General features: G+C 40.7%; 1 protein-coding gene across 22 annotated transcripts; it reads left to right on the plus strand.

The window, feature by feature from the left end:
* The first annotated feature begins 65 nt into the window (after positions 1-65).
* Positions 66-25,932, plus strand: NFYA (nuclear transcription factor Y subunit alpha). Of its 22 annotated transcripts, none has more exons than XM_015102695.4 (10): positions 66-181; positions 7,494-7,641; positions 9,230-9,316; positions 12,073-12,219; positions 17,061-17,192; positions 17,399-17,504; positions 18,572-18,744; positions 19,765-19,938; positions 20,942-21,043; positions 23,341-25,932. In XM_015102695.4, exons 2-10 carry the CDS (start codon positions 7,567-7,569, stop codon positions 23,392-23,394), a joined length of 1,050 nt encoding a protein of 349 aa, XP_014958181.1. In that variant the 5' UTR covers positions 66-181; positions 7,494-7,566; the 3' UTR covers positions 23,395-25,932. The 22 variants fall into 22 exon arrangements, with proteins under 22 accessions (XP_014958181.1, XP_004018853.1, XP_014958183.1 ...); XM_004018804.6 differs by having other exon boundaries at positions 18,590-18,744; XM_015102697.4 differs by having other exon boundaries at positions 9,230-9,313.
* The last annotated feature ends 94 nt before the right edge of the window (positions 25,933-26,026 follow it).

Consider the following 26,026-nt stretch of genomic DNA (forward strand, 5'->3'; position numbering starts at 1 on the left):
GCCTAAGAGGCGCCTGCGCGGAGGCAGTTGGAGGGAGGCCCGATTCCCCTTTGTTCGACTTCGCCATTTTGCGAGGCAGCGGCAGTGGCGGCGGCAGCGGCGGCTGGAGCCTCTGATTGGGTTTCGGGGTCCGGTACTGGAGCCAATCAGCGCGGGCAGCGAACCGGGGGAGCGAGGCACGGTGAGTGTGAGGAGCCAATATCCAGCGGCCCAGAGCCGGCCCCAGCGCCCCGATTGGCGGGTCTCGCTGACCACTCAGGAGAGGCCCAGGCGCCTGTCGAGCCCCGGGAGTCGAGCTGAGTCTAGCCGAGCGGGGCGACCTGCTGCCCCGGACCAGAGCCTGCGAAGCTCTCCGGGGCACTCCCCACCGAGGCCTGCAGGGGGCCGCCCCGCGAGGGGATGGCGCCCTCGGGAGCAGGCATCTCGGGGCCCATACCCGCGCAGGGTGCCAGGGCCAGTTGGGGATGCGTCGCTGTTCTCCCCGACCCTTTGGCCCAGTTTCTCGGGCCCCAGACCCGGGGGTGTGGGGTTTGCCTTTCACAAGGCCCCTACGTTCAGGTATACACCCACTCGGGCCTAGGCAGTTTCCTCCTGGTCTTTCTGGCCTCACAACTTAAACCTGCCCTTGCACTCAACACGCGGCGGCCCCCGGGACGGAAAGTCTCCCCCCGCGGGTCCCGCGCACCCCTCCCCTCCGTGAGCGGGTCTGTCCTGTCTGCAGCTCTCCTAGGTGGGGAAGGAGAACCGGGGAAGACGCGCGCCGTGGCCACCGGGCCCCGCGTGCAGCGCGGACGGGGCCCGACCCGCCCCCGCGTCGACACTCTGAGGGCCCGCCCTCGCCGTCCCTCTGCAGGGGGGGTAGGGGGAGGGGAAGGGGTTCGTTAGTGCGCCCCCTTCTCGGACCCCGCTGCGCCCCTCCTCCTAGCGCACTCCCGGGTCTCCGGTCCCGGCGCCGTTACCACCCCCTTTTGGCTCGTCATTTCCTCTCTTCCCCGCCCCGATCGCCGGGCAGAACCGCACACCTCCGTCCTGGAGCCCATCCAGGCGGTGTCCCTTCCTTGCCCGGGCTGTAAGCCCCTGTCCATTCGGTGCCTGGAACCTCGCTCTTGGAAGATTGCGAGCTCTGTGCATTCCTTTCCCCCGAGGCTGCACAATTTGCTTTCATTAATCTTAATCTGTTGTTGCTCATTTCGTGGATTCTCGCTCCCTTAGGAATGTAGTTTCTTTTCCTTTCACCTTTCTGTGTCACTTCGAACATGTCAGACTTCACTCATTAGCTTGGTTCACAGCCATCTCTTGGTTTGTTTTTTGTTTCCCAGTATGTTGACGTTTTCTTGGGTATTTATAGAAACTTAACAGTCTTCTGGGGTTTTCATTAGGGTGAAAGGAAATCTCCTTTGACAGCCAAGTATCTAACAGTTAGTATGAACCAGGCGTCCATCTGCTGGGGGGAGAGTGATTAGAGGTCGATGAGAAGCCTGGTGGAGATTGACAGGTGAACAGGTAATTCATATCTCAGGGTTAGTGCTGTAACGGGGCCAAGTTCAGTTCTGTGATGTGTGAGCTAACGACAGCCTCGGTGGAAGGCCAGCATTGCCACACTTTTAATTGGCCTTGAAGGATAATGGGGTTTCTTTGGGCAGGAAAGAACGGAAGAGCATTGCTCACAAAGAGAAGAGCATGTGCTGAGGCACCAAACTGCTGTGTTCAGGGGAAGAAGAAAACGTTGGGCAGTGGGCATTTGTGACAGTTCAGTAGGTTGGGAAACGCAGTTGGTAAAACCACTTGTATATTTTGCTAAAGGATTTTTCAGAAGCAGTTATTTTGTGGAAATTTCAGAAGTCTGGAAGCACGTTTTTTTTTTTCCAAGTTTGGAAAAATAAGTTACTGGCTTATGAGATTCTGCTCCACAATAACAGCTGACTTTGGAGGGGAGGAAGGGAGATTTTTCTCCTAGGACTTTAGAATTTTTCATTCAGGTGTACTATTTTTCACAGTACAGCAGTCCTTGTTACATACAGTCAGCTTTTAGTATATGATGCCTATTTTTATAATCACATTTACTGAAGTCATAACTGGTAAGTTTCAGAAAGCTACACTAGTGCTCTTTCCACTACTAAAAAATTGGGGACACTTGTTTTCATTTTTGCCATGAATTTTTTATTGTTGAACACATTTTAAAAATTGATTTGTGAAATATCTGATAGATGGGGCAGTGTGATTTAGATATTTTTTAAGAACGTTTACATTTGCCTTTGGAGAGGATAAATACCTTGGGACTTAAAGATGGTAGTATGTGTCACTTTAAAATCAGCAAACATTTTTGCTAGACTTCTTTCTAATAGACAGTTATTGTCCGGTCATATTATTGCTAAACCCCTCTAGAAACCCTACCTATTTGCAAAAGAACTTCCTTGCCTGGAATTTTGAGTACAGTAATCTGACCTTTAGCTTTCTCTTGATGTGTGGCCTTTTAGCCTGCTGTTTTATATGTGGAAATTTTTCTCTTTGTTTTTATGCTATGACTTCATTTGGAGCACTCCATTCCCTTCCACTTCGACATGTGTAAATCCTACTTGTGCTTAAGACCAGGTCAGATGCCACATTTTTTCTAAAGACTTCATGACTGTCCCCAGTTTCTGTCCTTCACACTCTTTTGTTTTTTTCCTTTAGGGTTTGGGTATAGATTTTTACTCCTTTACTAAATTTAAAGACTTTGAAGTTAAAAACTTATAGTTTTCGTGTTATTTCTAAAACCTTCAAGACAGTGTTTGACAGGTGGTCCATCATTAGTGGGGATTATGCAAATTAGCTGCAATCCAGAAACCTTTTGGATGATGGGGATACAGGACAATTCTTTGTTCTCTAGTCTTCTATCAAACATAGATCAGGACCTGTTTGTTAAGTTGTGAAGTCAATTTAGTGGGCCAATGCTGGTAGTTTTTTACAGTAGGATAGAGAATACCACCATTCATCTTAAGTTATACTTACAAAGATCAGTTATGAAACTTTGTTACTTTTTAAAATACGTTCTCAGTGCATTTGTGATACGAAATGTGTTTCTTACTGTGAGCTGTCAAAAAGTTTTAGAAACTGCTCTTCTAGTCTTTGCCTGGTAGTGATGATCAAATATGATAATTCTGCAGGGTTTTTCACTTGTTTATTGAGGTTGAGTTTCTGGTTGGGTTAAATCGTGTGTTGGTCCAAAACAAATGGATTTCTACGTAGTTAGCTGCATTTCAGGTTCTGTACCTTGAAGTGAGGAGGAAGAGATTTTCTTGCTAACCAGAATAAACATATGTTCTTTCTGTCTTTGAGGAAAAGACATTCAAACTTTGAGGTAGGAGCAAGAACTAGACAGGCTAAATCCGGCTCACTTAATTCTGTCAGAATGTGGGCAGAAAAGCACTTCAGGAAAGACGACGTCAGATTATATTGCAGTTCTGCTAACTGAAGCTCACAGTAATGGGAACACATGGCTTCATAGAAGCTGGTGGCAACCGTTCATCACCATTGGCAGTCTAAATATCATCCTCCAAGCTGAATCACTCCTTCATTAATATATGACAGGAAATTGCTGTTAAACTTGAAACCCCTTCTGTTTTGACCCATCAGTATAGTGGATTTAAATGTTTTTAAGTTGTAGTATTTGTATGACGAGGATAAATTAGTTAAAACCTGGATGACATTTTATCAGTCATTTCTCTGCACTTCCAGTATGATGTAAATTTCTGGAAATTAGGGGTCAAGGAAAAAAATCTCACACAGGAAGGGGACTGAAGGTGGAGTGGGTTGTTAAAATACAGAGGACATTCCTTCCTGATCTTGTTTTATTAATCAACTCTTTAATCATTTTAAGTGTATGTTTTAATGGATTTTGATAAATTTATACACAAATGCAACCACCACCATAATGAAAAAATAAGACATTTTATCACCCCAGAAAGTTCCAGATGCTCTATCCCAGTCAACTTCCCTCTTCCCCCTTTTCCATTTCCAGGAAACCACTGATCTGCCTTCCATCTCTGGATTACTATTACCATCTCAGGGATTCATATAAATGAAGTCACACTACTCAGGACCTTTAATTTTTAATTTTATTAGCTTAGAAACATAAATGCATTGTGGGTATTGCAGTTAGAGACAAGATAGAATTTAGGAAAGACCATTCACTTCCCTGAAAGAGCCACTGAGTCTGGCTGAAAATCTGGTTTTCTGTACTGTTCCCAGAATCTCTGAGGAGCCAACTCAGTCAACCAGTTTAGAAGAGACATATAAAAATCAGAAGGCTGATTTGTCACTATGCAATGAGCATTAACTGTTGGGTTTACTTGTGTTACTGATCATATCTGCTCCCTGTTGGCTACTGTATATGTGAATCCAAATTATAGCTAGATGCGTGTTTGGTGAGCATTCCATTAGAGCAAGGGTGGTGAGATGAAGAGCCATATGGCCAGATACACTGTCAGGCTCAGCGGCGTAGTCATCCTGCCACTCGTTTATGGCTCTTACCCTCTGTACCGGTTTGGTTGTGAGTAATAGACTTGATTGAGCTTTATTAGATTTTCCTCCCAACATTTAGTATAAAATTTTTTAGATAACAGTAAAGTTGAGTTTTACAATACCTGTGTGCCCGCCATCTAGAATCTGCTCTTAATGTACTGTACTTGCCTTTTTAGAGAGGTGTCTGTATATATCTATGTCTGAACCTACTTCACCCATCAGTGCTGCTGCTGCTGCTGCTAAGTCGCTTCAGTCGTGTCCGACTCTGTGCGACCCCATAGACGGCAGCCCACCAGGCTGCCCCGTCCCTGGGATTCTCCAGGCAAGAACACTGGAGTGGGTTGCTATTTCCTTCTCCAATGCATGAAAGTGAAAAGTGAAAGAGAAGTCGCTCAGTCGTGTCTGGCTCTTAGCGACAACCCCATGGACTGCAGCCCACCAGGCTTCTCCGTCCATGGGATTTTCCAGGCAAGAGTACTGGAGTGGGGTGCCATTGCCTTCTCCAACCCATCAGTGCGCTTCTTCCTAAATATGTGGGCATTCACAAATAACTGAGACACTTTACAATCATGGTGGGTAATTCATCTTATCCACCATGTGTGGATTTGTGGGGAGAGGTACATTGCTTTGCTGCTATGATGTGCAGCTCATGTAATTCAGTGTAACTCAAATGCAACTGTCACTCAAATTTTAGAATTTATGGAGGCCTGGAGAAAAGTTTGGGAGAAAATCTAAAGGTTTTGAATCAAGCCTTTATTCAGGGTTCTCATTATTACTTCAGTTTATCTAATCGTGTCCTTATTTCAAAAAGGAGCTTTCAGCTGTTAAAGTGTATGAGAAGAGTAAATTTGGGCCTTGACTGCATATTTAATGATATTTGTTGCTGTTACTCAGTTGCTAAGTCATTTCTGACTCTTTGTGACCCCATGAACTGCAGCACACCAGGCTTCCCTGACCTTCACTATCTCCCTGAGTTTGCTCAGCTCCGGTCCATTGAGTCAGTGATGGCATCCAACCATCTCATCGTCTATTGCCGCCTCTTGCCCTCAATCTTTCCCAGCATCAGTCTTGTCCAGTGAGTCATTTCTTCACATCAGGTGGCCAAAGTATTGGAGCTTCAGCTTTTAGCACCAGTCCTTCCAATTAATATTCAGGGTTGATTTCCGTAAGGATTGACTGGTTGGATCTCCTTCAAGTCCAAGGGACTCTCAAGAGTTTTCTCCAGCACCACAGTTCAAAAGCGTCGATTCTTCAGTGCTCAGCCTTCCTTATGGTCACGTCCATACATGACTACTGGAAAACCCATAACTGATTTATATGGACCTTTGTCGGCAAAGTGATACCTCTGCTTTTTAATCTGCTGTCTCGGTTTGTCATAGCTGTTATTCCCAGGAGCAAGTGTCTTTCAATTGTGTGGCTGCAGTCACCGTCCACAATGATTGTGGAGCCCAAGAAAATGAAACATGACACTGTCTCCACATTTTCGCCATCTGTTTGCTATGAAGTGATGGGACCAGATGCCATGATCTTCAGTTTTTTGAATGTTGAATTTTAAGCCAGCTTTTTCACTCTCCTCTTTCACCTTCGTCAAGAGGCTCTTTAGATCCTGTTCGCTTTCTGCCATTAAAGTGGTATCGTGGGCATATTGGAGATTGTCGATATTTCTCCCAGCAGTCTTGATTCCAGCTTCTGCTTCATCCAGTCAGGCATTTCACGTGATATGTACTCTGTATATAAGTTAAAGAAGCACGGGGACAATACAGAGCCTTGACATCCTCCTTTCCCAATTTTGAACCAGTCCGTTTTTCCATGTCCAGTTCTAACTTGCTTGTTATCCTGCATACAGGTTTCTCAGGAGGCAGGTAATGTGGTCTGGTATTCCTGTCTCATTAAGAATATTCCACAGTTGTGATCCAAACAAAGGCTCTAGCATGGTCAATGAAGCAGAAGTAGATTTTTTCGAGGGGGAGGAATTCCCTTGCTTTTTTTTTTTCTTAATGATATTAAAAACTTACAAAATTTTTAATGTTTGAAGTAATTGTAGAGACACAGTAGCATTGTGATAAAATGATAAAGGCAAAAGAATCCTTACTCTTTGGAGGCAGATGCTGAAGTATTTATGGAGCTATGGAGTAATAAGGTGTCTGGGATTTGCTTCAAAATAATGCAGTCCATGGGGTCACGAAGAGTCGGACTCTGGCAACTGAACAACAGCAATGCAGGGGGAGAGTGAATGAAAAAATGGATGAGATATATGTGAAATAAGATTGACCATAGGTTGAAAATTGTTGAAGCTGGGTGATTGCTATGGGGATTAGGTGGAACATTATAGTGTTCTCGCTATTTGGGGTATATATTTGAAAATTGTCATTAAAAAAAATTAACAAAGGGTGGGGTATTATCAGGCATTCAGATTCATGACTGAGGAAAATGTAGATTTTTTTCAGAGAAAATAATAGCCTTGATATGTAAAAATTTTTTTTTTAATCTGCAAATAGCATTTATGTAATTCCTTTTTATTTATTGCTCTGGATTAAAGCCCAAACTCCCAAACCTTCACTGTATCTTTCTTACTTAACACTAATAAGCAATCTGTTGGACTTCAGATCTGGGTAATTACGTACTAAATAATAAATCCTAAAATGTTAAATTTCATATCACATTTAGTGCAAATGTATTACAAATTAAAGGCACAGTTCTCTAAAGTACATGTGCAGGCCTGAAAAGCTGTGTTAAATGGGCCTTGTAAGCAATTGATACTGTAACTTAATGAGAATTTCTGAGGTGCAAGTGTTGCCCTAGTAGTACTGAAAGGGAAAGTTGCTGATGAGAAATGACTAAGCATTTTTAAACATGTTAAATGGCATTATCAAGATGCTGTTTAACATATTAAATGTTAATATGTTAATGCATATTAACAATGAATTAAATATCTCGTGAGGCCTTGACTAACAGTCTCAGTTCACTTTCTTTTCTTCCCTCTCTCTTAGGAGTGCATCTGGCAGTCCTCTAGGATCTCCAGCGTGACACTGACTGCGGACAGGACTCTGACTTGGAGGGACCATGGAACAGTATGCAGCAAACAGCAACAGTTCAGCAGAGCAGATTGTTGTACAGGCCGGACAGATTCAGCAGCAGGTATGGAAGGAAAACTGCTTTAAATGTCACAGCAGTGGAGGTGATAATAGCACTTCTCAGTTCTGGATTTGAGAGGCATCAGATCTTCTAGTGTGTCTGGTGACTTGTGCTGAAGTACTTTTTGACAATTGGATTTATTGTGATTTCTCTGATTTTCTCTGTTCAGAAGTCTATCCAGTCCATAATTACTTAGAATTTGATGTCATGGGTTCCTGGTTTAATAAACTGCCCCCCTTTTATCTTACTAGAAATCAAAAATACCTAGTCTGTTTTCAGATGGAGCTTTGAAGGGTAGTTTTGTTTTCCTGCATTAAATTTGGTTGTTTCTCTTATTGATTAAGCCATCTTGTGGTCTGGTAAGGCTTTGGCCACAATAGACAAACCAAGATAGCTTCTAAGAAATCCACTATTTAATTTGATCCATCACACTGTTTATTTTGAAAACCTGTAGTTCAATATGAAGGTGATAGGTAGCTACAGTTATGGATAAACACATATTAGAAAGGATTTCTGCTGCTGGTTTATTCCTAATTAAGATAGGTTGCCTTCTTGAATTTATACACAGATTACATTTTCTGATTATATATACCTGGGTTTGTTTTAGGAAAACTTCTCTTGTTTTTTCTCCCTGAAAGAAAATAAATTTATTGTGCATTGATTTGGCCTGTAGGCCAAAATTGAAAATGTTTTGTTTCCAAAATGGGACCTAGATAATATAGAAAAGTCATTAGTGGGGGGTGGGGGGAGGGAGTAGGTGGGCAGTGGGTGTTTTGATGGTGAGTTGTTCTATCTAATGACCAAAGGAAGGAGCTACTTTTTATTAAAAGAGATTAATTGTCAAAATTCCTTTGCTGGCTTTTCCTTCCACACAACTACAGCTTCTTTCAGCTGCCTTGAAAGGAAGGGAGATTCCACAGAGGACCCTCCATTCATTCATACCAGTGCCCTAGTGAGTGAATTCTTGCTCTGTCTGAAGTTACTACTAGGGGTAATAAAAATTAAGTTGAGTCTGTGAATACATTGCTTCTAAGGTAGTCCAACTGAGTAGGAGTAATCCTAGTTTGGGGACATGAGGGCAGTGACGTCAAGAAGATGTTTTTGTCTCATAGTGATTGCTTTATTCTTCCTTTCTGGTGGTTGCATTCAAGTTCCAGAAGCTCTTCATTGTAGCTTCTAGGCTGCTAAAACCTGATGAACTATTTTGTTCTTGTGAACTCATTTGAGGAAATAAAAAGAACATTAAATGCATGCAGAAGGATCAAATGCTTAATTTTGGAGGGAAGGACTACATTAAAAATTTTTTGTTAATGATGTCAGCTACATCGATGTTTTTGAGTCATGGAAGTGTATTTGAGTTCTGCTCTGGAGACAGAAGACTGTAATCTGTAATTTGTAAGACAGAAGTCTGTAACCTGTTACCTTCAACAAAAAGCTTCAGTATAGGGAGTCTCCAGTTCGAAAGTCCTGTGTAGGGTGGGGCTATTGAAAGAAGACCCTTCCTCTCCCACAAGAGGTAAGGTGATCTCATGTCTTGAACTATACATTTCCTTCCTGACACATTTCAAGCTCTTCCTGTTCCTGTTCTCAGCAGCAGGGTGGTGTCACTGCTGTCCAGTTGCAGACTGAGGCCCAGGTGGCATCCGCCTCAGGCCAGCAAGTCCAGACCCTGCAGGTAGTGGTGCTCTCTCTGACTCTCTGTAAGCACTGCATGAACCTCTCTCCTCGTGTCTGGTGCTGTTCGTGGTAGGACCTCACGGAGGGACGGCAGAGCCAGTTGCATGACTTTGGTGCTGCTAACTTGCCTTTGAGGCTTATACGATGCCAATTTCCTAATGCTTTGTGCTAAATCATATAGTGATGCTGTACCAGTTTTCTGAAAAGTGCCATTTGGCTAGTATGTTTTGGGGGGAATACCTGAGAACAAATCAGTGAAGAAATTCTTAACAAGTAGCATTAGAACCTATTTAGAGCTCAGATTCTGTAATAAGATTGCACGGTAAATTTTCTTGAACTTTGTATTACGATAATAGAGAAGAAAATGTATACATTTTACTAGGCTAGATTGTGCTTTATTAAAAGGACAACTCAGATATAAAATAATGATTGCATTTGACAAGATTGATCTAATCACTGAATCTTGTTAATCTCTGCTATTCTATTCACTATTCACTATTTTTCTTGGGGAAGTCGTGACCTTATTATTGGATCTGCAGAGATTGCCCCATAGCTCTTGGTTGGACAGAAGAGAGAGATGCTGTCTGTAAATCTTAGGTATTATAGCCACCGTAAGAATTCCTACTTAAACAATGCAGTTTCTTAACATTATGTATGACCAAGTTAAGTACCTAAATTGGGGTTATATTTGGGCCAGGTCCTATATAAACAGAAGGAACAAAAGTCTTTTCCGTATTTATTAGGTTACTTTAACTAAAATGACCATATTTTTGAGAACTTGGCAAAGTTCAAGTACCCTGCCTTTTTTCCTTCTCTGAATGGAATGAGAAGGACCTAGAATGTAGAACTGGCATCTCACTCTACTGTTAGTGCTGCTGAGCAAGCATCCTGCAGCGAACTATCCCTAACTGTAATCATTTCACTTTACCCTTTCAGCCCTACTCCCATACCTGCCACTCCTAATGTTTGATGATATACAGCCAGTTCTAAACATAAATTAAGCTGAAATAAGCTGAGTTTGTAGGTACTCCCAAACTATTCAAATCTCAGAGTTCAGCAGCTTGATACTCATGTTTTTCATGCTCGCTTCATCTTATTGATACATAAAACAGTATTGTCGTTAACCACTTGTGGAATGGGAATGTAACATGCTCTTAACTGTATGGCTTCTTGTCTGATGCATGTATCCTTGTATCATCATATGTTGTAAAAACAGCAGGTTCCTTGGAGTCTCAAATGGTTCATCATGTGCATATATAGCCTGTCAGCGAAGGGAACGAAGGGAAAAGTTACGATGATGGATAGCCAGAAAATTACAAAAACAGTTGCTTAAAACTTGTTTCCTTCTTATGCAGATTTTACTTAAAGAAATGGAAGCACTTTAGAGATAATGGAAACCTTTCCTCTAGGGCTCTGATTATTTGTGGAGAATTTAAAATAGTTCTTTCAGTTAGTTATGCAACAAATATTTTTAAAAATCTTTCCTAATAGAGCATGTAGAAACATTAGTATACCAAAAGGAATTTGGTTTGGGATGGGGAAGTGAGAGGAGAAAAGCAGAGGAGAATCAGATTGTAAAATCTTTATATAGTAAAGTGGAATTTGTCAAGGAGCAGTTTAACAAAACGCAGAATTTGAATGTTCCTAAAGATTCCAATATGCTCATAGGGGTGGGGAGGGCTTAATATCTAATCTACTAATCTAGAACAGATTGATCTTTTAACTAAATACTGTTATTTGAACATACTTTCACTGGCATTGAGAATGATTATTTCAGATACACAAATTTTCTTTTGATCTGTTACAAATAGTTCCTCAAAACAAAGATAGAGTCTGAAAGGTTTGGATTTTCAGTGATTTTGTTGAACATTTCGATTCATGTCTAAAGTGGTTTGTTTTTTGACTTTCAGAATGCATTGGGACTCAAGATGTTACAGCATTTTCAGTGCCCTGGGTTTTAGAGTGATCCATTTACTCACTGGAGATTGAAAATTGAGAGTGTTTTGGTACTGTTGAAAATTTGTATAATGCTCATGCTTTTTAAAGCTAAAAGAACTATGCAGATATTGCAGGGTCCAGTGTGAGCAGTCCCACCACAAAAATTGTAAACTGACCAATATATTTCTAGGCATTTATACTAGTAGGCTCCTTAAACAACCACGGGACAAGAATTCTCAGTGGTGAGGTAGAGGGTAAAAGGTATGTGTTTCATTTATGCTTGAGAAACTGTAGGGAGGAAGGGTATTCTACATAAGCTTTTGGAGCTGCTTGATAGCTCACCTGAAGTCATTACCAGGTACAGTTTGATTTACTCCTTCCAGGTTATTTAGAATTTGCACTCCAACCACCATCCCCAGCATCAGCCCTCCCTCTCACTGCCTACTCTCCAGTCTTCACCCGAGACTGTTCCTGGATGTTGGACTAAAAAGGCAAATAGTCTTGATGATTTGATTAAATACTTCTCATGAGTTTAGCCTGTATTTGATGATAAACACCTTGTTTCTATTGAGACTTCCCAAAGACTCTGCTTATACCCCATTTTATCTGACTTTTAAGTATTCAGCTTGGCACTTAGTTACAGATACTGTATTTTTGAAGAAGTCTCCTTGAGGATGAGGACCTGAAATTATTTTCTTAGTGTCTCTCCTACTTTTTCCTCCTCTAGCAAGACAGCAGAGTAGTTGCAGTGATTGTCTTTAGGTAAAAATCATTTTGTGTCTTATGTTATTTCATTGTTCTTATTTTACTTTATTCTAGGTCCAGGGGCAGCCATTAATGGTACAGGTCAGTGGAGGTCAGTTAATCACATCAACTGGCCAACCCATCATGGTCCAGGCTGTTCCTGGTGGACAAGGTCAAACCATCATGCAAGTACCTGTATCTGGGACACAGGGTTTGCAGCAGGTGAGTGGTTTTTTTGTTTTTTTTTTTTAAAGAGTTTTAGAATATCGGGATAGAAGTTTTAAGAAATAAGTTGTTACAAATTGAAAATTGATACTGTATTTAATTGCTTCTTAACCTTCCTTTTGCATTTAGTTGCATTTAGTCAGTTTCCCACCTTTGTAGTGTCAGTGATAGAAAGCAGAGCTGTAGAGAAATAGGACATTTCTGGTAAGGGCTAAGATATTAGACATGATCTTGAATCAATGTAAGTAATATAAAAAGAGAGCTTGCTAAGTCATTTCAGTCGTGTCCAGCTTTGTAATCCTAAGGACTGTAGCCCCCCCAGACTCCTCTGTCCATGGGTTTCTCCAGGCATCAGTACTGGGGTGGGTTTGTTACCAAAAGAGTGTGGAGAGTCTGGCTGCTCACTGCTCAAAAGCCAATAAACAGGCCAGGTTGGTAGAAGGGAGACAGGAAAGTTTGCTTTGTTTCAAATGCTGGCAGCTAGGGAGGGGAAGGCTGGTGGACATCTGCCCAAAAGCCGACTTTCTCCCCACCTCCCCGCCAGTAGCAAACAGTGAGGCAAGAGCTTTTATAGACAGAAGGAAGGGGCTACATACAGGAACAGCACAGTCAGCTCTGACAGTCACCTTCAAATTGCTCTTCAGTGGCCTAACCACCACCATCCTAGTTGTTTTAGGTGTAGTGAATTGTCAGTTCCAGGGTCTGTTTGTCACCATTTCTTTGTGGCCAGTTCTTGGAACTGCGGCACTCACGTCCTGGGTACAGTCTGGTCATCGTGTAGTTAGCTTCTCCACCTGGTGTTTTATTATCTGTAAGACAGCTCACAGGACATAGCTCAGAGTATTATCTCTAGCCCTTGAGGAAGAACTAGAGATCCTCGACTATGCTTCCTGACTACAGTACTATCATTAGTCTCCTTTGACTGGTTTCCTTTGTTTCCACGTTTCTCACTTCTCTGTTTAAAGTTATTGTTTGACTCAAGTTTGCCACAGACAACAGGCAGGCAGAGGACATGGTTAGGGGCAAGGACTGTAGAGTCCTGTTCGATTTCAGGTTGCCATGCCCTCCTCTAGGGGATCTTCCCAACCTAGGGATCAAACCCACATCTCTTAAATCTTCTGTGTTGGCAGGCAGGACCTTCACTAGTGCCACCTGGGAAGCCCTTATAAAAAGAGCATCTAGTTTAGTAAAAGTCACCATCAACGTGTCCTTTGTTGGCTCTTCTGGGCACTGAGGGGGGAAATGTATAGTCTACTTTGGAGATTGTTGTTTTGGGTCAGAAATATTATCCTTTTCATTTCCTTCCATGTTATTTATAACTTATCTAGCAAGTGATGAAAATATTTCAGTCCAAGCCTATCACACACACCTCAAGCTATACTTAGAGCAAAATTTATAACCTTGAATATTTTAAAAGAACTGAAAATAAATAATTTTTTTTTAGGAAGTTAGGACAAGAAGAAAATGAGCAAAAGATAGGTTAAAATGAATGAAGTAGAAAACCAGCAAAAATGTAAAAAACTAAATAAAAGCTGACTCTTTAAACAGACATGTAAAGTAGTTAGGGAAATTCACTGGAAAGACTGATTCAGAAACAGAAAACAAAAGTAAAATTACAGGCATTTTCCTCTTGTTGGCAGAAATTTAAAACACTGATTATATCCAGTGCTAGAATGGGTGTAAAGACAATGAAGCACATTATTTTTGTTGATTTTCGAATTGTAAAGTCCTTTTGGAAGGTATCTCGCTCTTGAATATTTAAGCCTTTTGATGTACCTGTCCCACTTCTGAGAATCTATTCTTATAGGAAGAAAAGATAAATATGTAGGGAGAAATATACAAAGACATTTATTGAAGCTTTATACAAGCAAAAAAAAAATTGTAGCCTGAGTGTCTGTTGGTAAAGAATCGATTGAATACATCATACTGTATTCATATGGTGTATCGTGTCCTTGAACTTCCTCAGTGGCTCAGTGGTAAAGAATCTGCCTGCGGTGTAGGAGACAGTAGACTCGGGTTCAGTCCCTGGGTTGGGAAGATCCCCTGGAGAAGGGAATAGCTATCTACCCCACTAAAAATACCCCACTATTTTTGCCTGGAGAATCTCATGGACAGAGGAGCCTGGTGGGCTACAGTCCATAGGGTCACAAAGAGTCGGATATGACTGAAATGACTCAGCACACATTATGACATTATGTCCTTGTTAAAAAGGCTGAACTGTTGACTTTGGGGGAAGGATTAATAATGAAGTATTTTTAGTGAGAAATAATTTACAGAGAAGTATATGCTTAAGTCATATCACCTTTGTATTAATAACTAATAGCCAGATCCCAGTGAGTGTGTGTATGTATATATATATATATGTTTATGAACTTTTTACTAAAATTTTCTAAAGCTGCTTATATCTTCTGTGATTTCATTAATATCTTCATTTTTCTGGAGTAATATAATATGAAGTGAAGTGAAGTCGCTCAGTCATATCTGACTCTTTGCGACCCCATGGACTGTAGCCTACCAGGCTCCTCCGTCCGTGGGATTTTCCAGGCAAGAATACTAGAGTGGGTTGCCATAGGCAAACTGTCTGAGCCACCAGTTGAAAAAAAATTGAGCCATGCTTGATAACCAAACTTTTACGTTTTGCATATTCCTTTGTAGTTCTGTGCACACCTCTTGGGCATAGTTGTAATACGAGCATATAGTTTTTTTATTATGGTTTTGTTTTACTTCCTTTTATTTTTAAATTCCTACATAGTAGTCAATTTGATGAATCAGAATTTGTAATTTAACTGTGTACTTATTTTGTGTTTTTTTTTCTTGTTTTTGCTTTTATAGGTAAGATTACTATAAATGTATTTGAATTTTATAGCTTTATTTTTTTCACTTGAATTTAATCTTAGGGGAATATTTCTGGGAGTGGAGGAATTGATTGGGCAAAGGGTAAGGTCATTTTTAAGGCTGTCAGCATATTTTTGCCAAGATAGAGTTGTAGTCAGGATTAAAAATAGTTTCTACATTTCTGCATGCATAAATGTATGAGTCTTTAAATATACTTCAGTATGTGTACTTGCCTCAATTTCACACTGCTATTTCATTTCTGTCCTTCCTCTCAGTGCCTCCTCTCCAGTCCCCCAGCTTGGCATGCCCTCTTCTCTGTTGAATAGAAACAGTGTGATACAGAGCTAGGAAGACTATCAGGAATGCAGTGACCTGAATTCATTTGCAGGTCTGCCATTAAACAGACTTTTTTCTCTCGGCCAAGTTCTTTGATTGTTGGTTTTCTCATTTGAAAAATGCAGTTTATATCAGGTGATTGCTAGTGTTCATTTCAGCTGTAGATTCTGTGGATTTTGTAGGATTTTTGGCCTTTAAGAGAAGATATTGAAAAGGTTATCTTATTCCCCTCACTCTAGGCAGCACTGTAACTAATCAAACCATCTTGGAAAAATTATTTTCTGTTAATGTTGCATGACATGGCTCTAGGTATGATTCCAGAGCCTCCCATAAAACACTTAAAATTTCAATCCATTTTTATTAGAGATTGCTTTAGTGTGTGTTGTTTTTGAATAACCATGTCTTTTAGAAGTGTACTTCACCTTTCTTTGAATTGTACCTTCTGTTTTAGAATTCCAGTTAAGCCTGTGCTCTCTCTTCAGATTAAGATCCGTGGCGTGATATAGACAATGGAGTAGAGAGCCAAGAAATAGATGTAGGACTATTGGAAATTGGTATATAACCAAAACAGTGTAAAGTTTCAGTGAAGAAATGGTTCAAGAGTGGTATCAAAAAGGCAAATTGATCTCTGCCTCACACTATATCAAAAATACTTGCCAGATAGATTACAGATCTAATTATTAAAAAAGCATACTTGGAAACTTTTATATTCTGTTCATAGGAATATTTTCTTTATGATGTGGGGTAGAGAAGGATTTCTTAAAAACCAAAAAAACACAATTTTATAACTGAAAAATTTGGTGTATGTCAAAATATATCATAAAATAAAGGTAGAAGACATAATTTGGAGAAGATATTTTTAACATATAATGGGGTTTGTGTCCAGAATACATTTTTTAAAATTCTTTATATGTGTTGATATGAAAGTAACAGTTGAGTAGAAAAATGGGCAAAGAATATGAATAGATAGAAGAGGAAACCCTATTGACCAATAATAGGTATTCCTTGCTATCCAAAACAGGTAGAAATAGATCCAGATAACCAGATAAATTTCTTATTTGTTTATTTACCAACATTTTCTAATTTAATTTGTTAAATATGATAATACCCCTTTCTATACAAAATCTTCTAAGGATTTTATGTGTGTGTGTGTATTTATAGAATTCCAGCTAGAAAATTTTAAAGTTACTTAATAATTTTTTTTCAATATTTTGTTTTAAAAAACTTCAAACATAGACACGAGCAAAGAGAATGATACGGCGAATCCTCATCACCCATTTTAACACACAAACTAGTATTTTACTGTTGAAATCTATTTTCGTCTATTTCCCCTGACTCAAGGATTATTTTGAATATATACACTACCATTTCATCTATCAAAAATACTTCAGGGTGTATTTTTAAGTGAATAAGCTTTTAGAAATATATTCCCAATGCCAGCAATATCATCTTTAATATCATCCAGTATCCAGATAGTGGTCAAAATTCCCCAGTTTCATAAATGGAAAACAAGCTCTCTCTAATTCATAAGAGAGAAGAACAGGGCTTGTGGTTTTTTTCCTCTCCAGAGCATTTCCTGCCTTGTAGATGAATTTGAGTAACTAACACTCCAGGACCAATGGCGACCAGTGTCGGCAGGGCACTCATCTTGGTGTTCTCTTGTGCAGATACAGTTGGTCCCACCGGGGCAGATCCAGATCCAGGGTGGGCAGGCCGTGCAGGTGCAGGGCCAGCAAGGCCAGACCCAGCAGATCATCATCCAGCAGCCCCAGACAGCCGTCACTGCTGGCCAGACGCAGGTAACTCCACGGTCTCTGCACGGCGTCAGCAGAGGCGCACAGCTGCTTTGCGAGCGTCAGACAACTGGGTAGAGTGTTCCACATGTAGTAGAAACGGGGAAGAAAACTATCACAGAAATGCCTTTTTCTCAAAAAGCACTGCATGGTCCTTTCTTCTTGTGGTGTCTTTGGAATTATTAAATTGTGTCATGATTTGTTCCCTACAGACACAGCAGCAGATCGCTGTCCAGGGGCAGCAAGTGGCCCAGACTGCTGAAGGGCAGACCATCGTCTACCAGCCAGTTAATGCAGATGGCACCATTCTCCAGCAAGGTACGAATACCCGGCATTTCTGTTGGACTTTTGGGGGCATCCTGTTCATCTTGAGCAAATGACTGCTTTAGAAATTTTGTGATGTGTCCATTGATTGTTAGCTCCTTGTCACCAATATGCGACCAGTGCTGATTCCATTTCGTGGGAGAACTACAATAGTTGTTAAATTCAGCCACTATGACCCTAGGGATTATACAAGGTTTTTATTCTTTCTAAGAACTGTTCTCTAAATGGAAGATTAGAAATACGGAGTTTCTTTAGTGGTAGAGAAATATATCTCTGCTTTTTTTCTTTTTCCCCCAGGCCACTTCATTATTCATTTATTCCAAAAGACTTTAAATGACCACTGTATGTAGCACATTACTGAAAACAGTTTTCTTCTCAAAGACACTCTAGTCTAGTAAGCGAGACATGAATGTGACCAAACAAATACCATTCAGAACCCTTATTAGTGGTATGTATTCTGTGACGGAAGGTTTGACTTGTGATTAAAATCTGGCAGTAGACAAGAGCCAGTGAGTGCAGGCAGTGTGCTCTCCTATGACCCAGGAGAGAGCCAGAACAGGCATAGCTCAGAGAATGATGGACAAATCCTCAAGTGCTGCTGTGGAAGTCTGGGGGTTTGGCATGCCTGGTTTAATTTTAAGATTTAGTCCTGTAGCTGTCTGACTCATTGTCAGTTGAGAATAAACAGTTTTTTAAAATCTTCATCCTGAAACAGGTCATTTATATAAGAACAGTGGCTATAGCTGAAGTCAGACTAACTCATAGAAAGGGAAGCCTCCAAAATATTTGGTCACCCACTGAAAACTTTCGGCTCAGTATGAGTAGTTTTATTCAGAACTAGAACCCATATAGTTATTAACATCTCTAAACTTGTGATTACTTGGATTATATACAGCAAGCAAGGCAGAGAATGGAAGAGTGCTTTTTCTCCTCTTGGCTAAAAGAGCATGTGTTTCCAGGATTAATAAATGTGTGCCAGATAGAAGAGGGACTAACTGTGTTCCCTTCTTTCTGTATACCTGTTTTTTTGTTTGTTTGTTTTATGTTTTATTTTCTTAAAGTTACAGTCCCTGTTTCAGGCATGATCACCATCCCCGCAGCCAGTCTGGCAGGAGCACAGATTGTTCAGACGGGAGCCAGCGCCAACACCAACACAACCAGCAGTGGGCAAGGGACTGTCACCGTGACACTGCCAGTGGCAGGCAACGTGGTCAGTTCAGGCGGGATGGTCATGGTAAGAAAACAGATTTTTCATTTCATTGTCTATAGTTTATTTTTCCATGTATCTTTGTCTTTGAAAATTTCTTCAGCTTGTGTTTTAAAATCTCTCATGAAGCTTGTGTATAATCCTGACCTCTTGAGACTGAGATTCTTAAGACACAGTGGTCTGCTTTTACAATAAACATTACAGTAAACCATAACTCATTCTGTGTACCTACTGTGTGCCAGAGACTATTCTAGGTGCTAGAGATATAGCAGAAGAAAAGCAGATGTAAATATTCACTTCTGGAATCTTATTCATAACTGAAATGAAGAGTTATAGACTACTAATCTTTGGGAAGTAGAAAGTATATGGCCCAAAGTGGGTGAAACAAAAACGTTCAAAATTAGAAAGATGTAGTCAATAGAGAAGCCAAAAAAAAGGTGTGATGTAAATATATTGCGAAGAGGGGAAGGAGAGTTGACTGTAAACTCATATGTCAAAATAGAGTGTCAGTGTACAATACCTAAAATGGGTAAGCTAAGAAAGAAGTATTAGAAACTTCACAGAAGTGGAGGAGTCCACTAGAAGAAACAATATAACCATTTAAAGTTGTTATTATTGGGAAGGTAGTGGAACCTGATTTGTTCTGGAAAATGTGGGTTGAATTGTATAGTAAGTTAACAATTATGTAACTAGACGCTGTTAGCAGCGCTTGGTTGATCCTGAGCTCTTTTACTGCCTGTGATTACTGTTCATGACCATTAGATGGCAGCAGACATTCTTAGAAAATGGAGCTGTGCGTGGGCAAAAACCTGGACAGGGTTATGTTGTTTCTCAGTGTGGGTCCTTGGCCCCCTATTACAGAATCATCTGGAACATTTGTTTAAAATGCAGGCCTTAAATGTAAATGTTCTCCAGGAATCTGCATTCAACAAGTACCCTATAAAGCTATTTGTCGTAGCATTCAGAAGAACAGGGACCGAGAAATTATTTCCCAGGTCCATACTTCATGTTACTACTTAATAAGCTCTGATTCTGCTCTTCACACAGATGGTACCTGGTGCTGGCTCTGTGCCTGCAATCCAGAGAATCCCTCTCCCTGGGGCAGAGATGCTTGAAGAAGAGCCTCTCTATGTCAATGCCAAACAGTACCACCGTATACTTAAGAGGAGACAAGCTCGGGCTAAATTAGAAGCAGAAGGGAAAATTCCAAAGGAGAGACGGGTATGTATAACATTGGGACGGATACAGGATGAGAACAGCAGGGTTCTACTTCTGAAATAACCTTTTATGTGGTGAGTTTCCTTGAGTACCTTCCAGACTTTGAAGTTAGATAGCTGTTACCTTTTGTAATGGTATTTATTATTGCTATATGGAGCTGCAACTATAACAGTTAAAAAATAACTACAACATAAATAGCGTTTCATTGTTGCTGTTTTGTTTTGTTTTTTAATCTTCCGTAAAGTCCAGAGGTGGACTTCCCTGGTGGCTCAGACAGTAAAGAATCCGCCTCCAGTACACCCAGGTTTGATCTCTGGTTTGGGAAGATCCCCTGGAGAAGGGAAAAGTGGTTACCCACTCCAGTATTCTTGCCTGGAGAATTCCATAGACAGAGGAGCCTGGTGGGCTACAGTCTGTGAGGCTGCAAAGAGTTAGACATGACTGAGCGACTAACACAAAGTGCAGAGACCTATTGTCCTGGGCTGTGGCAACCCTCAAGAGCATTCTCCTCCTGTCTTACTGTCCTGATTGTTTAGTGTGCTGTCCATAGTCCAAGATGACTGCCTGGGCTCTAGCCAAGGAACAGAGGGAATAAGGAAAGTTTCTTTGAAGGAAACATTCAAAAAGTTCCATGATCACATTAGCCAAAATTTAATTACATGGCCATACTTACCTGCAAATAAGGCTAGGAAATGCCGTCTCTTTAATGAGACTGTACCAGCTAAAATTTGGTTTGTTACTAAAGCAAAAGGGAGGATATATTTTGGGGGGTAGGTGGCGATTACTGCTACATCTTTGGGGAACCTGTATTTAGTTATTACTCATTTGGCATTCACTTTCTTATGATAGTTAGATACGATTAGCTGCTGTTTGTGTTTTCTCCAAGATTTCTCCATAACACAAGATCATAATTGCCCCTGGTGGTTTTGATCACAGCCATCCTAAACTTTTGAGCATTGGAGAGCTCTGCTGCTTTCAGCTAGTAACTTGGTTTTTCTTGTTTTAGAAATACTTGCATGAGTCTCGGCACCGTCATGCCATGGCACGGAAGCGTGGTGAAGGTGGACGATTTTTCTCTCCAAAGGAAAAAGATAGTCCTCATATGCAGGTAAGAGGATTTATACTTTTTATTCTTAGCTTTATTGCCTTGAATCTTCCTGGGTGGAAGCCTTCACAGTGTCCGCTTTTCACACTAGGGACTAATCAGTCTGTAAACTGGATGCAACATTGTATATCTTAGAGTCCCTTTCTTCTTAAAAGAACTAAAGTCTTTGATCCAGTGGCCTTTTTTTCCTCAGTCTTTTCCAGTTACTACTATTAATTCCTTCTTGAAATTCTCACTTTTTTTGATTTTCAGAGCACAAGTTATTCCCTAGGGTAGTGGTAGCAGCAGCTAACTCTTAACTGCTGTGTGCCAGCCATTACGTTAAGCATTTTATCATTGAATCTTTACAACAGCCTTGACCCCCATGAGGTAAGAATTATAGTTTCTGTTTTACATTTGAATCTGAGGTTTAGAAGGGTTAAGTCATTTGCCTACAGTAAAATATCTAATAAAATGGTACAACTGAAATTCATGCCTAGGCTGTGTAATTCCAGAACTTAGTCTATAGCCATACTGGTTCTTACATCTAATTTCACTGATTGTATCTTATTGGCATTTCTAGTCAATATGTCCAAAGTAGAACTCTTGGTTTTTATTTTATCTTTAAACCTAAACCAGACACTCATCTCAATAAGTCACATGTCCCTTCACCCAATTATTAAAGCTAGAGTTGTCCGGTTTTGAAGTCCTCTTGGTTTTAACTCTAAACTATTCTCTGAATCAGCTTACTTTTTCCCTCCCAATTGCTGTCAGGCTAGTCTAACCCTCTCTTCTTTGCTTCAGTTAAGGGAACAGCTGTCTAATCTCCCTTCTTCCCCTCTTGTGCCCCTCTAGTTCACTCTCCACATCTTAGTGTCTGTATCATATCACATCACCAGCCTGCTCCCTTCCACGCCTGCCCTTTTCCATTTGCACACAGACTAAAATCCAAAGTGCTTACCATGGCCAGCAGGGCCCTGTAGGATCTAGCTCCTGCCCACCTTTGGCTTTATTTCCTCCTGCTTCTCGGTGTTTATGCTCTTGCTGTACTGTTCAAGAACCTGTGTCTTTAAAATAGCTTGTCTGTAAAGCTTTTCATGCCATCCTTTTGCATGACTGTCTCCATATCTTTTAGGTCTTGGTTTCAATCTGAGAGGCCATATCCAGAGGTTTCTTCTACTCCATTATTTTCTCACGTCTTCCTTTTGAGTGTAGTAATAATCATTTTATTTGTGTAACTGTGCAGTGGTTGTCTACTCTAGACTATAAGCTGTGTAGAGAGTCAAGTTATTGTTCCCCGTTGTATTTAGCATAATACCCATTCAAGAATGAGTACCAGTAAATTTTTGTTGACTAGGTTCCTCCCATTATTCTGTTTCTCCCATACTAAAGCTTTATTCTGAAGACCTGTCACATTCCAGCTTTACTGTGGTCCAGTCCATCTTTATAAGATAGTGCTTTTTTAATCACAGTGCTTAGTGCATGGTGAGAACTCACTAAATGTTGGTTATTGGTCTTCCTCTTTGATCAAGACTCAGCCTTTTGTCCTGCCACCCCTAGAAATGTTTCAGCTTTGTCTTGGATCATGCCAGTTGAGGCTTCAGAGCCCTGGTATGGAGGAACTGAAGGTGGCTGTTAGGTGGTGGGTTTTTGTGTAGACGGTAGCACTGCGTGGCTTGCAGGATCTTAGTTCCCCGACCAGAGAGTGAATGTAAGCCACAGCAGTGAAAGCAGACCCACCCTGGGCTGCCAGTGAACTCCCAAGGACTGACCTTCGTCTTAACAGTGCAGGGTTTTGAAAAAGGCAGGCAGAGTTTAGTGGAAAGAAGATTAAGTCGGTGCCAAGAGATTTGAGAATTAATTCTTGCTGGGCTTGTCACTAACTTTTTGATTCTAGTCCAGGCTTCATGTTTATCTGCAAAATGAGTGCATTAAAGTAAATAAAATCCAATGTCCTTTCCAACCCTGCCAAGTGTTCAGTATTTAAATAATGAAAATATACAACATGACTTGGTTTCTCTAGGTCTTTTTTTAGCCACCTAGGGATCCTTAATCCTTAAGTGTGTAGAACACAGCACAGGTGTTAAAAAAGTGAGATACTCTCAACTCTGGAGTGCTCTTTCATGGAGTGCCAGACCAGACTTGAAATCTTTTTCTAAGAATGAAGTTTATTGTCTCTTCTTTCCTAGTGGAATTGCATTGTAGCCCATGTGTGTAGACAGAGTGTTTGTGTACTTCCCCTTGGTGATAAGTAGTGAGAGCCCTGAATTCCTGGTTGCTTTTGCAAAGGACTTTAATTGTTGCTGTGCTTCCCTTTGTAGGATCCAAATCAAGCGGATGAGGAGGCTATGACACAAATCATCCGCGTGTCCTAACCCCAGGCCTTGTGATGGAGCCAATCGAGGCCATCTTCCTCACGCTGTTTCCCACCGTTCAGGGAAACTGATCACCTCTTCCGATGGGACACTGACGACCACATTCTGCCCTTTTCTACAGGACAGAAACCACTTAGTTTTTAATAAGTGGCTCAGTATTATAATTGCAAGGATGTCTGGCAAACTGAAGTTGCAAGCCTTTGTCTCACCCTTTCAGTCAGGACTTCTCTCAGACTGTTGCTGACATTGACATTTCATGGATTGGGATGATGCAAGGGACTCATGCCAGCCCAGCAGTACACACATAGCACTTGTGTTGACTGGTGATGCCAGCCAGCCATCTGAGCAGAGAACAACTTTCTCAACCTAAACTGCAATTGGGGAAGCTGCAGCCCATTACTTCCCACAGATTCTGAACAGTACCCATCCCTCTAATGGGAGATCTCAGGCTGACTGATGGACCTTTTGTATTCAGAGATGGTTTCCAGGCAAGGAAGCTCCATCTCATGATATGGAAACAATAAATTCTGAGATACATTCATCTAATCTGTGGTAATAATAAGAATCTCTTCTACCCAGATGATAGATTGGGATTTTTGGACTCCAGCCAAGAAAAAGTTAACTCTGGGGATAGAATGATAAAAGATTGAAGCACTAAAAACATAGATTGCTGGATCTCTTGGCTTTCACAAGGTGTGGTCTACTTGTCTGTCTGGTGACAGGTCATATCGACCACAGTTTTGTAAGACGATTTTGAGGGTACTGGACCTTGAAACTGCCTTTTCGTAGTAGAAAACAAAATTATACAACTTCTGTACTGAAGTAGTGAGGATATGTATAGTAACTCCAAAACAGCAAAACTAGAGATTTTCAATCATAGGCTTTGTGACAGCATTTGGGGAATAGAAAGGTTTGTGTGTGTTTCAGTCCAGAAGGACAAAAACTAGTATATATACCCTTGTGATGTCATATAGCATGATTCGCCAGTGGATGGATGCCTGGGATGGATCATTATAATGAAGAGAAGAATTTACATTTATACTATAACCTTTTAACAAGCATGGAAAGGGAAGTCTGAGATTTGATTCTTGACAGTTTCTGGAAAGCACTGTTTAGTCAAGCTAGCTGGGACCTAATCCAGGTTGCCTGCTAGAGCGTGGGGTGGATGTTGGCTTCACTCCTGCTGTGCTTTGTGCTGGCCCGAGAGAGGGAACGTTCTCATTTTTCCCATGGCAGCTGATTCTTTGGTACCAGTTTCCACTCGTTTCCCCTTTGCTCCATAGGTCTTGTGCAGAAAGGCTTTCACTTTGCATCCATGTTCTGGGGGTAAGGTGGAGATAAGAGATTCTTGCAGGGTCAGGAGCAAGGCTGAAGCCCCCAGAGTAGGCTGTGCGTCAGAAAAACATGTTTCTTTTCTAGATGTGGAACCCTGGGAGAACTAAGGTGATTTCAGAAGAGTTGCTGGTTTTTTGTTGTGGTGGTTTTTAGAAACAAGGAAAACTTTGTAATTCTTTCAAAGAACATTTGGTTTTGATTTTAATACCAAGACTAGCCGATTGGCTTTTCCTTTGATATCATTCTAGCTGTATTAAGAGGGAAAAGAAATTAAACCCACCAAAGAAAACATCACAAAAGGAAATCAATGTAATTGTACAAAATAGAGGTACAGAGCTGTGCAGAGAAAGCAGGAAGTGAAGTATCTCCCTAGTCCCTTGAGTCTACTCATCTGTCCTAGCTTCCAGATGTCAGGAGGGGTTGACCCTTTGGTATTGACTTTATTTGGTAAGCCCCAGGTTCTTAAGATGACAGATTACTAAAAACAATGAGGAGTTTTTATCCTTTGGTTTTGTTTAGGAGTCTTCAAGATGCAGAGTTCAGAAGAAATTCCTCAGACCTAATTTCTAGTACTTAAGCCAACAACAGTTCTAAAATGCTATTTATTTGTGTCTGTAAGATTGTACATATACTACCAACCTCATACTGTTGTGGATTTTTTTTCTCACAAGCTTGAGTTTAGGTTTTTTTTTAAATGAAATGCTTCAGTTGTCATTTTGTCATTGCATTTCAGATAGCTCATGACCCTTTTATTGTGGTCATTTTAGCACATAATAACCCACAAAGTGGGGGTGAGGTTTGGATTTTTTTTCTTTGTTACCAGAAGTTCTTTTATTCATTTGTCCTTGTGACTGTAGTGATGCAAAAAGAGTGAGTGGATGAGTGAATAATTGGTTTAATACATAGTTATTTTAAGTGCTTTTTTTGGCAGGATAATTGTAAATGTATATATTTTAATTGCACTGGTACATTGATCATGTCAGTGTCTATACCACTGGACCAAAAGAGCATTTTTAGAGCATTTTTCTCGCTAATGGATGTCTGGTAATAATGTCTTGATTTTCCTTCCCGACTCAACTACATAGAAGGGTTTGGGGTTTTTTTTACCCCCTCAGCAGTGGAAGAAGCACAGGTGATGGATCATTGATGTCATTTCAATTGTTATTTTTTAAAATAAACATAAAAATGCTGAAAAAAAAAAAAGTGTCTTGAATTTTGAGGAGTCTGCATCCCATGGGTTCCAGATTGTGTTTATTATGTATTGCAGTCTTTGTAAACACATGTGCTCTATCTATGG

The sequence above is a fragment of the Ovis aries genome, chromosome 20, assembly GCF_016772045.2.
Source record: "Ovis aries strain OAR_USU_Benz2616 breed Rambouillet chromosome 20, ARS-UI_Ramb_v3.0, whole genome shotgun sequence".
Taxonomy (NCBI): domain Eukaryota; kingdom Metazoa; phylum Chordata; class Mammalia; order Artiodactyla; family Bovidae; genus Ovis; species Ovis aries.